Source organism: Podarcis erhardii, assembly GCF_964252035.2.
Source record: "Podarcis erhardii genome assembly, chromosome: 3".
NCBI classification, from domain to species: Eukaryota; Metazoa; Chordata; class Lepidosauria; order Squamata; family Lacertidae; genus Podarcis; species Podarcis erhardii.
Genome location: NC_138507.1, coordinates 71,382,532 through 71,396,407, shown reverse-complemented (window position 1 = coordinate 71,396,407; position 13,876 = coordinate 71,382,532). Strand labels below are relative to the sequence as shown.

At 40.4% G+C, this 13,876-nt stretch overlaps 1 protein-coding gene across 3 annotated transcripts in view; it reads left to right on the top strand.

Annotated features, from left to right (window-relative positions):
* Window positions 1–13,876, top strand: part of PRKN (parkin RBR E3 ubiquitin protein ligase) — a 643,936-nt gene that overhangs the window by 201,040 nt on the left and 429,020 nt on the right. For all 3 annotated transcript variants that reach the window (XM_081855184.1, XM_081855182.1, XM_081855183.1), the window contains exon 3: window positions 2,348–2,585. In XM_081855184.1, coding sequence (XP_081711310.1) covers window positions 2,348–2,585 — 238 coding nt within the window. The remainder of the gene's footprint in view (window positions 1–2,347; window positions 2,586–13,876) is intronic.

Here is a 13,876-nt window from a genome sequence, read left to right as displayed (position 1 = left end):
AATCATTAATATGCATTTTGCACTCATGGAGTCACAGTGAATTTGTGTTAATGTACTTATATTAAACTATTTAACTATAATGTTAAAAAAGGCTATTTAATGTTAACATGGAGTTGAAAGTTAAAGCTTAGTATTAGCATTCTTTGATTAATAAGCCAGTAAAGCCATTGCTCTGACAAGTCTCTGTTGACTGGATTATTACTTCCTTGGGGAAAAGGTTCTTAAATTCAATTTCAAGAATCAAATGCATTTTTTCACATTTTAGAATTTTATGTAAGAAATCAACATAAATATTGCCTTTCTGAAAATGATCCAAGGGTGGTGGTTGTCTTCCCGCCCCCTGGCCGATTATAAACAAATGCCAGATGTGGGGGTGGATGGAGGAAAGCAATAGTGCAGAACACATTAAAGTACAAATATTCCTACTCTGTCCCTGCAAATGACCTGGTGCCCAAATATTTGAAAGAGAACATCTTTCAGAATCTGCTAACCCAGTTTTTAAAATCTGCAGGGGAGGCTCTTCTAATGGTTCTGGTTGATAGATACTGCCTATTATGCAGTGGCCTGGAAGACATTCTTCCCATTGGTGGCACCTCACTTGGACAACTCCCTGCCTCTCAAGGTGTGTTACACATCCTTGAAGCAAAGTTTTCATTATATATTTTATTTTATGGGAATCTCTATTTAAATGTTAATAAGTTTCTTACCTCCCAGAGAGGTGGTCAGCCTTGTCACATTAGTTCATGCGCTGGTTACTTCTATACTGGATTACTGCAATGTGGTGCTTCCTTTGCTGCAGTTAGTACAGAATGCTGCAGCAAAATTGTTGACAAGGCTTTCCTGGTCAACAAATGGCCGTAGCCATGGAAGTTGGTCAAAGGCACTTCTAGCCACTGAGACTTCCTGAACCTCCAGTGACAGAGCTGGATTCGCAACACCCCAAATATATTTAAGACATGAATTCCCCTAGGCCAGATCTTTCCAAACTTTTCATGTTGGTAACACACGTTTTAGACATGCATCATTTCGCGACACAGTAAATAAGTTTTACTAGCAAACCAAAAGTTAAACTAACCCTTTTTCAGCCCTGGGAAGAGCATGGGGAGCATTCACGAGACACCTCTACACACTGCAGCCAACACACTAATGTGTCACAACACAGTTTGGAAAGCTTTGCTGTAGGCATTTGAGACTGTGCTGGGTTATTTGTTCCGATTTGTATGCTGCCATATTGTCAATTAATTGCATTTTTTTTAAAAAATTAATATACATTGTGTATTATTATTTTATTATTATTTATTTTTATTATTTTTAGGGATGCGGGTGGCGCTGTGGGTAATACCTCAGCGCCTAGGACTTGCCGATCGTCAGGTCGGCGGTTCGAATCCCTGCGGCGGGGTGCGCTCCCGCTGCTGGGTCCCAGCGCCTGCCAACCTAGCAGTTCGAAAGCACCCCCCGGCGCAAGTAGATAAATAGGGACCGCTTACTAGCGGGAAGGTAAACGGCGTTTCCGTGTGCTGCGCTGGCTCGCCAGATGCAGCTTGTCACGCTGGCCACGTGACCTGGAAGTGTCTTCGGACAGTGCTGGCCCCCGGCCTCTTAAGCGAGATGGGCGCGCAACCCCAGAGTCGGACACGACTGGCCCCTACGGGCAGGGGTACCTTTACCTTATTATTATTTTATGTAGTGTACACTGCTCTGCATAGGAGCCAGCTCCTAAAGGATGAACTCCTCCCCCCTAAAATATTTTATGGGGCTGGAGGACCCCAAAATTGATGAGCATTGCCATTCAAATGGTGTGTGCGTGCCACATCTTGTGATTAGTTATGTGGGATGGGGACTTACCTATTTTATTCAAGTTGGCACCCCTGCTGCCCTAAGGACAAAGGACAGTCTATAAATAAAATTAACAACAACAACGGGGTGTGTGTAGAGGTGTGTGGGTGGTCTTTCTCCCACCCACTTTGTTGTTAGTCACCTTGAATTTTTGGAAAGACCAATTATAAATGTTTCGAATAAGTAAATGTGGGTTTGCAATCTTTATAAGATTTCAGAGAGCATATAGCTTTTCACAAAATATTGTTCAGAGCTGCTACTGACCCACTGTTTTCTTGTTAAATGTTTAGAACTGTCTAAGCATTGTGACCCTGTAGTGAACATAAGCAATCCTAATTTTAGCAGTTTGCTTTTTGTCACTTTTTCTTCAGCCCCATTATTATTCATTGAAATTCTACATGAAATAGATAAGGGAATCACTCTGTATAAAAACCCCACCAAACTGGAGATGGGAAATGCTTCTTTTATTTCAGACTTGAATATTGATGGAGACTTTATTCTTGTTTTTCAGAGCTGTGACCTGCCCCAGCAGAGTATCGTTCATATTGTTCAGAATCCACAGAAAAAGGATGAAGAGGTTGAGACGGAAAGCAAAAATGTCTCTGGCATTCTAACAAGCAATGGAAGAGAAGCTGAAAGCCTCACTCGGGTGGATCTCAACACCAACCTGCTGCCTTCTCACTCAGCTGGCCTTGCTGTGATTTTAGACACTGTGGATGACGGCATCTCCCCTCTAGTTGGCAATTCTGGTAAGTTGCTGAACCCACACAATCCAAAATACAGAGGGTTTCTTTTAAAGCTGATTGTGCAGTAGGGAACAACTTTTCCCTGTTTTTTTGGTGAACCATATATAAAAAACCCCGGAGGCTGGGGCACTGTTTTTGGTGTTCTTTGAGCCCTGTTGCTTATATTCAAGGGATGCATGCTGTGATTATCCTGAGTTTGCTTGACAAGGCTGCTGCCATTTTATAGTTCCCCAAATCCATTTGGGAATCATCAGCCAGTCATGCTGGTGTGCATGTTTCTTTGTTTAATCCTCACTGTCATAGACAAGAAGCACATTGTGTATTCTGTTTAGTCTGCCAGCCCTCCTGGGAATCTCTATTTAAATGTTAATAAGTTTCTTACCTCCCAGAGAGGTGGTCATTCAGCTCCGAGGCACAATGTCATTCAACACTTGCCAGGGATCTAGAGGCATGGAGGGATGATCTTCTTGCTAAAGAGGGATATTTAGATTTAAGGAGCAAGAAGCACAGCTCTCTTCATCCTTTTGTAGCATTCTACATGATGGAGAGTTTAAGGATCACTAGAGTTTAAGGGCTTTGTGGCCAGCAGTGGAACAGGCTGAGGACCACAGTCATAGTATTATGTTGGTTGAAGCTTTCCTTCTCTAGCTGTCAGGGAACTGGTAATCTGATGCCATATCCTGGTTTTCCAACTCTTTTGGAATAATTTGGAAAGGAGATTTAAGAGTTGTGATGTGGAGAATTAGTTTCCATTCAAGCAGTGCAGTGAAAGAGTTGTTCAACAGTGGAATCAACTCCCACGAGAGGTGATGGAGGTTTTTAAGCAGAGGTTGGATGGCCGTGTCTCATTTATGATCTAGTTGAGTTTCCTGCATTGCAGGGGGTTGGACTTGATGACCCCCGGGTCCCTTCCAACTCTACAACTATATGATTCTATGGTTCTATACATGTTTTGAATATCTAGTGGCACATCCCTTCTGGGACAATACCTGAGGAAGACTCTCAGACTACATGGTTGGGGGAGACTTGAGTGTTTGAACCCTCTTCTACAAAAAAGAAAAAGAAAACCCTCAACACCTTCTCCCTGGATTGTATCCAATTTGTGCTATACTCAGAGCAGACTCACTGAAATCAGTTGACTTAAGGTAGTCATAACTTCAATGGTTTCATGATTTCAATGGGTCCACTCTGAGTATGACTTAGTTGGCTACAAGTTGGCTCTCTAGGTAGAAAGTTAGCATATCTGAGAAAAGGGCTGTAGCATAGCTTTCACTTTGATAAGCTCATTTTCTATGGGCAAGGCTCTTTAAACCACTCAAGCATGCAATAACCTACCATCACCATTAAGTGGTAGATCTAGGAAGGACTATACCATATTTTTCTTTTTTTTTTTTTTTTTTTTTAATAATATTTATTAAAATTTTCCAATTAATTACAAATTAATAAAACATCCAATTTCAAATCTTTTTCCAATTACATCCTTTCAGGACTTCCCCTTCCCTCCCCCCCTTGTATTCCAAATCTCTCAAATGATCTCAACAAGTTCTTCTCCTCAATTCAAACTTGTTATCCTTAACCCAATTTTTTTTTTTAAAAAAAACAACAACATTATTTTCCATTCCCCTAAAATCGGCTTATTCCCACCACGAGTTCCCCACTTTAGAATACCATATAAATGTATATAGCCTAAATAAAACATAGTTTACGCCTTTAAGGATTCCACATTTCCCACCCCCCCTTTTCCCGGTTGCGTTCCCAATGTTCCTCAATGTCCGATATTTCCACGTCTCTCTAAATCATAGTCCTTTGCCAGTCCTCTTTAATTTCGAGTGTCCAATCATGGAAGGATTCTGTCTCAAAGAGAGGCCCATTTTTTCCATCCAGATTTTTATATCCAGGAGTGAAAAACTCCAAATTATAATCCTTAAGCTTGTCAAATCTGGATGTCCCAAATGTCCCCACTTTTGACTTGGTCCAATTCTTGTTATTTTGTTGTTCTTATTGATCAGACTCCTCTTTCTATTTCTTTCTGTCCCTGTTTTCCTGCACAAATGTCCTAATTCCAAAAGTTAGTTCCTTTACAGAGGCTTGTTATTCAGAAACAAAACATTACGTCAAGTTCCTTTCATTCCACAACAGATGATTCCATTGTCTTCTTCGATGTAGTGGCCTCTGTAGTCATAATAATGTTCCATTTCTGCAGTTTCCCAGGAGATAAACAGTTCAGTTCCAATTTCCAGCTAAAACTTGTAATATCCCTCGGCTCCTCTAGGTGGATTGCAAAAACTGAGTTCTCTTCCAGATCGCATCCATTAGCCCTAGTAACTTTGTAATCCTTATTTAAAACAATTTGTATCCAATTTATAACAAATATAACCAGCAAAGTCCTTGTAACATAGTCTCTATCTTATTTTCCGCTTTGACAGCTCTTTGACAGCTGTCAAAACTTGCCTTTCTCCTCTCCAAACTCCGTCATCGATCGCTCCCGGGGTTCCAGGGGGGGTTGTTTTTAAGTCCGAATTCTACTTTCCTCCTCCAGCTCAATCTCATATTCTTCACTCGTGAGGTTAAAAACTTGCCAAAATGATGTTACTCCGATCTTAGTTATCAGATCCTTTGCTTTGATCCTTCTACAATGGAGGGGGTGGCTGACTTCCTTTTTTGCGCCTCCCCCGCTCGCTCCGAAATTTTTTAAAATTTTTATCCCTCTTTTTAGTCCAAGTTCCAATTACTTACAGGTTGTTCTTTTAGGTCCGAATTTTCAAAGGAAGAAGCCAGCGCTCTCCGCCGAATGGCATGCGGCTTCGCACGGCAGGGATAGCAGAGGACTCAAAACACCACGCTTCTCCCCGGCACCCGATCCGTAGCCTTTAAAAAGGCTCCTTCACGAGTCGGGAGGGCGCTGACGGTGTCAGCCGAGTCTCCATGTCCACGGCCCCCGTGGCCGTGGTTTTTAAGGGTCCCCGCATCGCCGGTGCGGTAGGACCCAGCCCCTGCCGTGCAGGCTCCCTCCGGAGCTCGGAGGGAGTCCGCCATTCGGCGATGGCGCCGACCCGGAAGTCCCATATTTTTCTGTGTATAAGAATTTCCCTCAGTTTTTTAAAGTTTAAAAATGGGAGTCGTCTTATACACAGATAGTGCATATGGGGGGATTTCTTTATTTGGAGTCCCAAAAAATAGGGGCTGTTTTATACACAGAGGCGTGTTATACACGGAAAAATATGGTAAGTTTTGAACATAAAGTTCAGTGCTTACTTTTCCCCAAATATCACCACCTAATATTTAGAAATAAATGGCAGTATGTCATCATATGGTATTATCATTTCCCTCATCTGAACTATGAATGTGGACACTGCATTTACAGGATTCCTTCCCCTGTCCTGAAGCAGTGGTTCTGTACTGAACTTGGTAGTGAATTCTGTAGGATCCATTGATTTTGCAAATACACATATAAGAACATAAGAAAAGCCTCACTGGATTAGGCGAAAGACTCATCTAGTCTTCCATCCTATTCTTACAGTGGCCAACCAGATGCCTTTAGGAAGTGCCAAGCTGGACCTGAGTGGAACAGTGCTCCCCTCCCTTGGGATTCTCAGTAACTGGTTTTCGGCGGCATCCTTCCTCCCGAGGGTAGAGCTAGAACATAGCCATTGTGGCTAGTAGCCATTGAGAATCTTATTTTCCATGACTTTGTCTAATCCTCTTTTTAAAGTTGGTGGCCATCGCTACATCTTGTGGGAGCAAATTTCATAGTACTTTCTTTTGTCAGATCTGAATTTTCCACTATTCAGCTGCAGTAGATGGCCTCAAGTTCTAGCATTGTGTAAGAGAGGGTAGAACTTCACAACACCATGCATCATTTTATCCATTTCTATCATATCCCCCCTCACGTAATTGCTTCTTTAACAAACTAACACTGATTATTCTAAGTAACTAAAAAGCTTTATGTGATTTTAAAAGAACTGTAGAAAAGAAACTGTAGAACTGTAGAAAAGAACTGCAACTCGCAAGAGGGTTCCCAACTTCTACAATTGACTTGATCAACCTCATGCTGCCAACTAATGATGAATGAGTGCAGTTTAGGACCGAATTAGTGCCTCACAATGCTCCACACATCACATTCTGAATGAATAATGTCGCAAGAGGGGTGCCTTGTCATTTCAATCTGATCAGCTCAGGTGGATGTAGTCCACATTTTATATTGTTTCTTTCTTCAGGTGTGTGCACACCTGTATTCAGTATTTGATTTTTTGTTCTTATTTGCAGGCTGATGCTTGTGTTGGAATAGCTATCACATCTGCTTAGGTTTCCCACAGTGCATTAGTATTTGGTTCTGCTGTCTGCTACTCATAACTCCCCCAGCCATAACGAATCCCACTTTGACAAACCAAAACTTAGCAAAGAGTCCTGATGGCAGGCTGACAGCACAGCAGATGCAGATGGCCCCTGTCTTTCCAACTACTTCATTTTATGATTCAGCTCAACTATATCTTACTTGTCATGAATAAGACAGCCTAGCTGAGTGACATTTCTGCTTGACTGGTAGTTAATGACAAGGAGTCTCTGGTGGGATGTTTTCTTTTCCTCAGGATATTCCAAGTTTCGCTATGACTAAAGGGAGGCAAAAAACACGGTTTTAATTTAGGGTGTTGATGATGATGTAAGCACAGCCATCTGTACTAGTGATAATTGTGACACATGGTTTCCGTGTTCTTTGAGGTAGTTTATGGAGGAAGATGCAAAACTGACAGGGATAGGACATTTGATTGATTTACCTCCAGAACAGATAACATATTGTGTTGTTTAATTGTAGGGAGAAATGAGGGACACTCTCATTTCCAAAGTATCTATATGTAAGGGTGGAGAAAGCTATGCACTCTGATTTTGATTATTTTGAATGATTGTTGGATATTTATACATTTGTTCTTTTGGCATTGTTACTTGTTGCTTTTGTAATGTATGACTGCAGAGTAGATGGCAGATTTAATACTTTGTCTAATAGGCAAAGAACCACCAGATATATTCAATTTGATGTTACTTTATCGGTATATATAAGGGACAGGGAACCCTTGGCCTTGCAGATGCTGTTGGGCACTAGTTCCATCAACTCCAGCCAGCATGGGCAATGTTCATGGAGTTGTAGTCCAATGTTATCTGATAGGGCAGAAGGTGTCTGTCTCTGGAAACCATGATACTTAGAGTAGTGTAATGGGCATAGGGTGGTTAGATGAAAAAGAAGATGGTTCTCCTTCCTTGCTTGACAAACCAATCGCTGCATCCAGAACAGAAAGGAGGGCAAGAGCCAGGTAAAGTGCATGGGAGATATTTTTCTATTTGTTTTGTTTGCTTCACAAAGGGCAGGAGCAAATGGAGACAGCTAACTGTCCAAGCACAGAGGGAATCCAAGAGCCCCAGAAAGCCCCAAAATGGGGAAGCTTAAGAGGTGTGAGTCTCCCTTGGTTGGAGAAGGAGCAAGCGCAAATAAAGCAAGGTCAAGACTCTAACCCAGGAGTGTAATAAACAATTTTTCTGTAGCCCCTTCCTGAAATGGTAAGAATGAAGGCTCTTTAAAAGGACTAAAACTAGATCTTTATGTTGTTTAGTTGTGGATTATTAGAGAGCATTTTAAAAAGTGTTCTGTGTTCCACTTTTGCCTGAGGCAAATGAGAAACCCAAGTTTCTGAGTTGCTTGTCACATTTCCAAAACTTATACTGTCAAATTAGTTTCAGGTCAAGTAACAGTATGATGTGCATCCCTTCTTCCCCATTTTAATAAAGGATTAGGCTGAGAACTCGTAGTCCTAAAATAAACTGCTTTTTTATTTCTTTCATCATCTTCTTGAGAACACCATCTAATGTGAGCATTGATCCATCCAAAATGGTCTCCAACATAGCATGCACATCTATATTGATATTGTGGAACATGAACCTGCATAAACACTCAACAAGTGAACCAGCTAAATCTAAGACAAGTACAACGGCAAAGTTATTACTGCATATGACCCATTTTCAGCCTCCTCCATAAAAAACAAAAACAAACCCCGAATGTCTAAGAATTTACCATTTTATATACAAAAACCAAGCCTTTATGTTCAACACAGGTCTTTGTTTGTTTGTTTTGCAACCACACACACGTTGCACAAAGAAATAATGTCCCTATTAGCCCAGTACCACTCTTGGATGGCTTAATGTTATAATGCATTTTGCAGATAAATCTACTTTTAGTCCATGTTGATCCGTGTGAATCAATAAATGTATGGCAGAAGCGGTATCTTCTTCAATTTGCATACATTAATTAGTTTATCTTTTCAAAGCTTTATCATGTTTTATGGCATAAGGAGGAGCCGCAACAAAGCATTTATCATAGGTCAATCTTGTTTCCCCCCCTGCAAGAATAGATAAATATAGGTATCTATTTTATGAATATCATATACATTTGTTTGTAGTAATGTAATACAGGTTTGGAAATATTAAGTACTCACTTGGTAGGGAACCTGTTGCTCTCCAAATACAGTAAAGAGATTAAATAATCCAGTACACAATAGATTCCTGTGGTACCTATGTGTAGCCCTTGGGGAGCCATGTTTCTCTGCAGGGAAGGAATAGAGATCTCTCTCTTATCCTAACAGAGTAACTGAAGGGGACTAAGAAGAAAAAACTGGTCAGGGCGGAGGTGAGAAAGTAGACACTCAGGCAGAATATTCTTTGTGGTGAGGGTATTGCCACTGTGATAGACATTTTTCTTTCCTTGTCATAGCCCATTAAACTTTAAAAGCCCTTCAGTTGTTACTGGTGCTTGGTGGCCTTTAGCACTGCTGAGGTATTGCTCTTCTGTAGTCAAGTGGGATTTGAATTAAAATTGTGGTTCCACACTCACAAAAATATCATGTGCTATGACAAATCACAACCCTGCAATGCTCATCCCCACAGCAGTGGCAAAAGTGGGGAGCACATTACTACCATAAGCGCATAAGTTACCTGTCACTCCTCTTTTCCTTCTCTGTCGAAATTTGGATTCTAAACTCTTCTTTTATTACTCTTCTGCGAGGTACATTAATAGAGCAATACAAATGACTATTATTGTTGTCATTTTTCATTATTACTACTGCAACATGTATTTATGGCACCTTGCATGACACTTGACTCAGAGTGTTCCTGATGTTAATCCAGTTCCTTCTTTGGGTTGAGCAAAGCATCCATAATGAGCATAAACTCAGAGAGTGTTATCTGCTTTAATAGGACAGTTGCTTCAAAGACCAGGAACTGTCATATTCTTAAATTTGTATACTACCCCAAAAGGGCATCAGATGTCAATCAGCCAAAGGCCTGGTTAAAGAGGAACATTTTCGTCTGGTGCCTAAAAGTGTATAATGAAGGCGTCAGCCAAACGTCTCTGGGGAAAGCATTCCAGAAACAGATCATATTGGATTAAAAAACCCATTGCACAAACTCAAGTTATTTCCTCTTGCCGTGGTAACGATGTACAAGGTTATATATTTCAAGGGAAATCACATTTGTTTAAATACTCTACACAGTGCTATCTTTGGATGGAATGTTTCTTTCTGACCCTCTTAAGTAGTCTGTTTGCACTGCAAGGAAATGTATTTGATTACCTTTTGTGTGTATATCTGGGCAATGTGCCACAAGGACATATCACACTTTAATTTGGTGTTGTTTGAAGCAAGGCTTTCTAAATAACATTCACTTTTAATTAAGTCATTACTTCTATTATCATCAAGGAACAACTGACTATGGGTGCACTTACCAAAGCCCCTGTCTAATGCTAAACATACAAACTAAAACACACCTTACTTTTCTGTAGTTAGCAAAAACTATGTTTCCCCCCCAAAAAAGGTTTGAAAGTTGGCTACATACACGGTATCTCCTGCTGGCCTTAGTGATGATTAGTATGTCAGTCTTCCTCACTGACATAATTCTAAATGTAAAAATTTGTATCTCCCCCTTGACCTTCTAAAAACAGCAGAAAGTGCTTTTCTAAGACATTAACATAATGGAACCTTTTCAGTAAAATGATAAATTGAGCCCATTTCAGCAAACAGAATGCATACTTGGTAATTTATTGCAGTCTTTGCCAATGCTGGGAACCTCATTCATATCATATGCTTTTAGTTCTAATGAGTATGGTGCCATTTCGCTACTTGCTTCACTTCTTTCATATTTGCCAAGGTGAGTAGCATTCTTTTGAGTGGAACCTGAGATGCTTTGGGGAATTCATTGCATCATGGCAACTCACCAAACATCTCTGGTCATTTTAAGCAATGTTTTGTTTTCATTGGAATTTCTTGTTTCTTCCATAAGAATGTTTGCAGTGAGAGAGTTTATGGAAGAAGGGCACAGCTATATTTTCATTCATATGTGAGAGTGAGAGTTCATAGGGGTTTGTTGTTTTTAATTCCCCTGCACAACTTCAGTTAGTTGTGTGAGCAGACCATAGTAGAAATTGTACTAGATGATAAATGTAATCATGGTGAGGGAAATAAAGTCAGATTAGTGACAACGGTTCCGAGTGACTAACTCTTCTGTTTGTTCTTATTTTCTGCCACTTGAAATTATGGGCCCTGGGAGCCCACAGTGTATCTAATTAATAACCTAAAAAAATAGTTAAGCCTCAAAGGAGGTGGGAGAAAACTATTGTATACATTATCCACAGAGAGACCATAGTTGATGCTGATAACTGTTCATTGCAAGACCTCAAAATTGCTTAACCAGTTTGCACCCATAAATTTTCATGGAAACTCAGGGTCTGGAGCAAAAAATATATGATATGATATGATATGATATGATATGATATGATATGATATGATATGATATGATATGACCTTGGAATGCACAGCCAAAGTTTCTCCTGCTCTCCTTATCACTCAGGGGGTTGGCTCAAGATGGCTGAAAAGCTGTGTGGCATCAGAGCATCTAAGCCAATGAAAGCCAGAGTTTAGAACACAGTTGTTGGTTGGTGGTGGATTGTAACTACAGTACTGTTGCTTGTGAATAAGCTACCTCCCTGTTTAAGGGAAAGCCATGAATTTGTACTCTTGGGAGAAAAAATATTTGCATAAAATCATTGTCGATATTGCTCTAAAATAAATAAATAAAATTAATTAATCTGAGAACACCTTTGTGCTAATCTACATTGGGGATCATGAATTTATATAGATTTTTTAAAACAAAAAAAGCAGAAAACCAATTATAAGCTGTAAACAGAAACAGATGTTTAGTTTGAGAGTCAATTTGCATTAGGTTAGTTATCATTTGCCTAAATTTCCCACTCTTTCTTTCATTCAGGAGAGGCTGGTGCAAAAGAGTGGAGTTGTGCTGTTGCCCTCCAGTCATTGTCCCTTACTGGGGTGGTGCAAGATCAAGGCAGGGCTGCAGCAAGCCAGAGCCATGTAAGCACATTGGCAGAGCTAATCTGGTGTTCCTGCTGGTGCACTTGCACTGCCCCAACCTCACACTCATCCTGTCCCATCTCAGCAAGTGGCACAGCACTGTGGTGCTTCTTTCTTTCTTTCTTTCTTTCTTTCTTTCTTTCTTTCTTTCTTTCTTTCTCATAGCAAAAGTTTAGAAATCAGTGTATTTTCTTCCACTGCTTATACTGCCAACCAGTACCACCCATAAACAACTCCTCAGTCATGCCAGTGACTCAGCCACTCAGCTACGTATTTGGTGCTATAACACACGTTAAAAGGGAAATAATTTTGTCAGGAGAGGTAATTTTGAAATGTCAGAGAAAGTACTGACTACAAGAGCAATTACTCTAGTAAGCACCATGTCAACACTCAAGCCCTGACCCATTTAGAGCCAGATAGTATCTAAATGGTATAGTAATGGTCTGTTTCCCGATTTTTGTTCTATCCATAATTGCAACAGTGTGTCTACACAGATTTCATTATGTTTTGTCCATACTGTGGGAATGCCTGCCTTCTTCTCACGCCTTGTGGTTGGTTAACCAGTTCTGGAAGTTTGTTTTCTCCTTCTAATGTGGAAAGGTAAAGGTGTGTATGCAGTGACTTTCCCTTTGGCTGTGCATTCCCTGCATTCAAAAAAGAAAACTGAGTCTGTCCAGTGCTGAACTACCCCTCCCACCTACCTTAACTTTCACAGGGGAGCTAATGTTTGATGCTCAACAATACACCTGCCCCGTGATGCTGCGTTCCTCAATGGACTGAACAAGATCTCTAAAGCAGGCTGCCTCTTTCAGCTGTTTTTCTTCAACCAAGCACAGTATTTCTCTAACACACACCCAGTACCACACACACATTAAGACACTGCAACCAGGATTCCCTCTTTGCAGTCAACAGTCAAGAGAAACTCTCTAATTAGGGGACCAATCAGTTATTGGTGGAATGAGGAAGTAATGAATCAAATGAAAATCATGAGGAGGAAAAGGGAAGATGCTAAGAACTGTCTACACTTGTGACGATTAAGATGCTGCTTTACTCTCTTTTTTTAAGGCTGGGGTTTTTTTGTGGTAGGGAATAATAGAACAATTGCTGGGAAAACTTGTGAAGATTACAGTTAGATGGCAGTGATGTGTGGAGCCATCACAAAAAGTGAGTGAACAAGCAGCTCTTGTAGCAGATTGTATTCCTTGTGGCAAGCAAGGTGGGATTCCACATTGCCTGTGGCAAATTGCTCAGACTGAAAAGGAGGTCTGCCACTTTCTAATAGTATATATTAAAGAATGTCATGCTGTGATAACAAGGAATATCACAAAGGTGTGACAAAACAGTTTTAATAACTTTAAAATGTAAGCGTGAACACATTAACTTTTTTGGAACTAACTCAATGATGTCTCCCTTGTCTTTAATCTTCAAACGATGGTTCTAGCCTATTTTTCCTGTGAGGCATTGCAAAGGCAGGTTTCACATGCATATTCATGGCACAATCCCTGTGCACCTCTGTTCTCTTTCAGCGGTGTAATGCAAGGGTTGGAAGGGGAGGGTGCCATTTCCAAGAAGTAGGCAATCTCTTGGTTTTCTCAGATACAGTGTAAAGTATGTGTACTGCTTTGAATTAGTGACACAGTCTTGCAAAATGAAATAACACACTAATGCCTGCATCTGAAATAGCTGCTGTGCATGAACAGCTGCTGAGTAGGTGTGATGATTTGTTGTACTGCATATATACTGTTGATGCATTTCTTAAAAAAATAGGTTTATTGAAGCCAATGGGTCTTTCCCAAGACTGTTATTCACAATACAATACAGAAGCATTTCCCTCTTAATGTGTTTTTTTGCTTAATTCTCTCTATGTTAATTTTCCCCCCTTTCAGA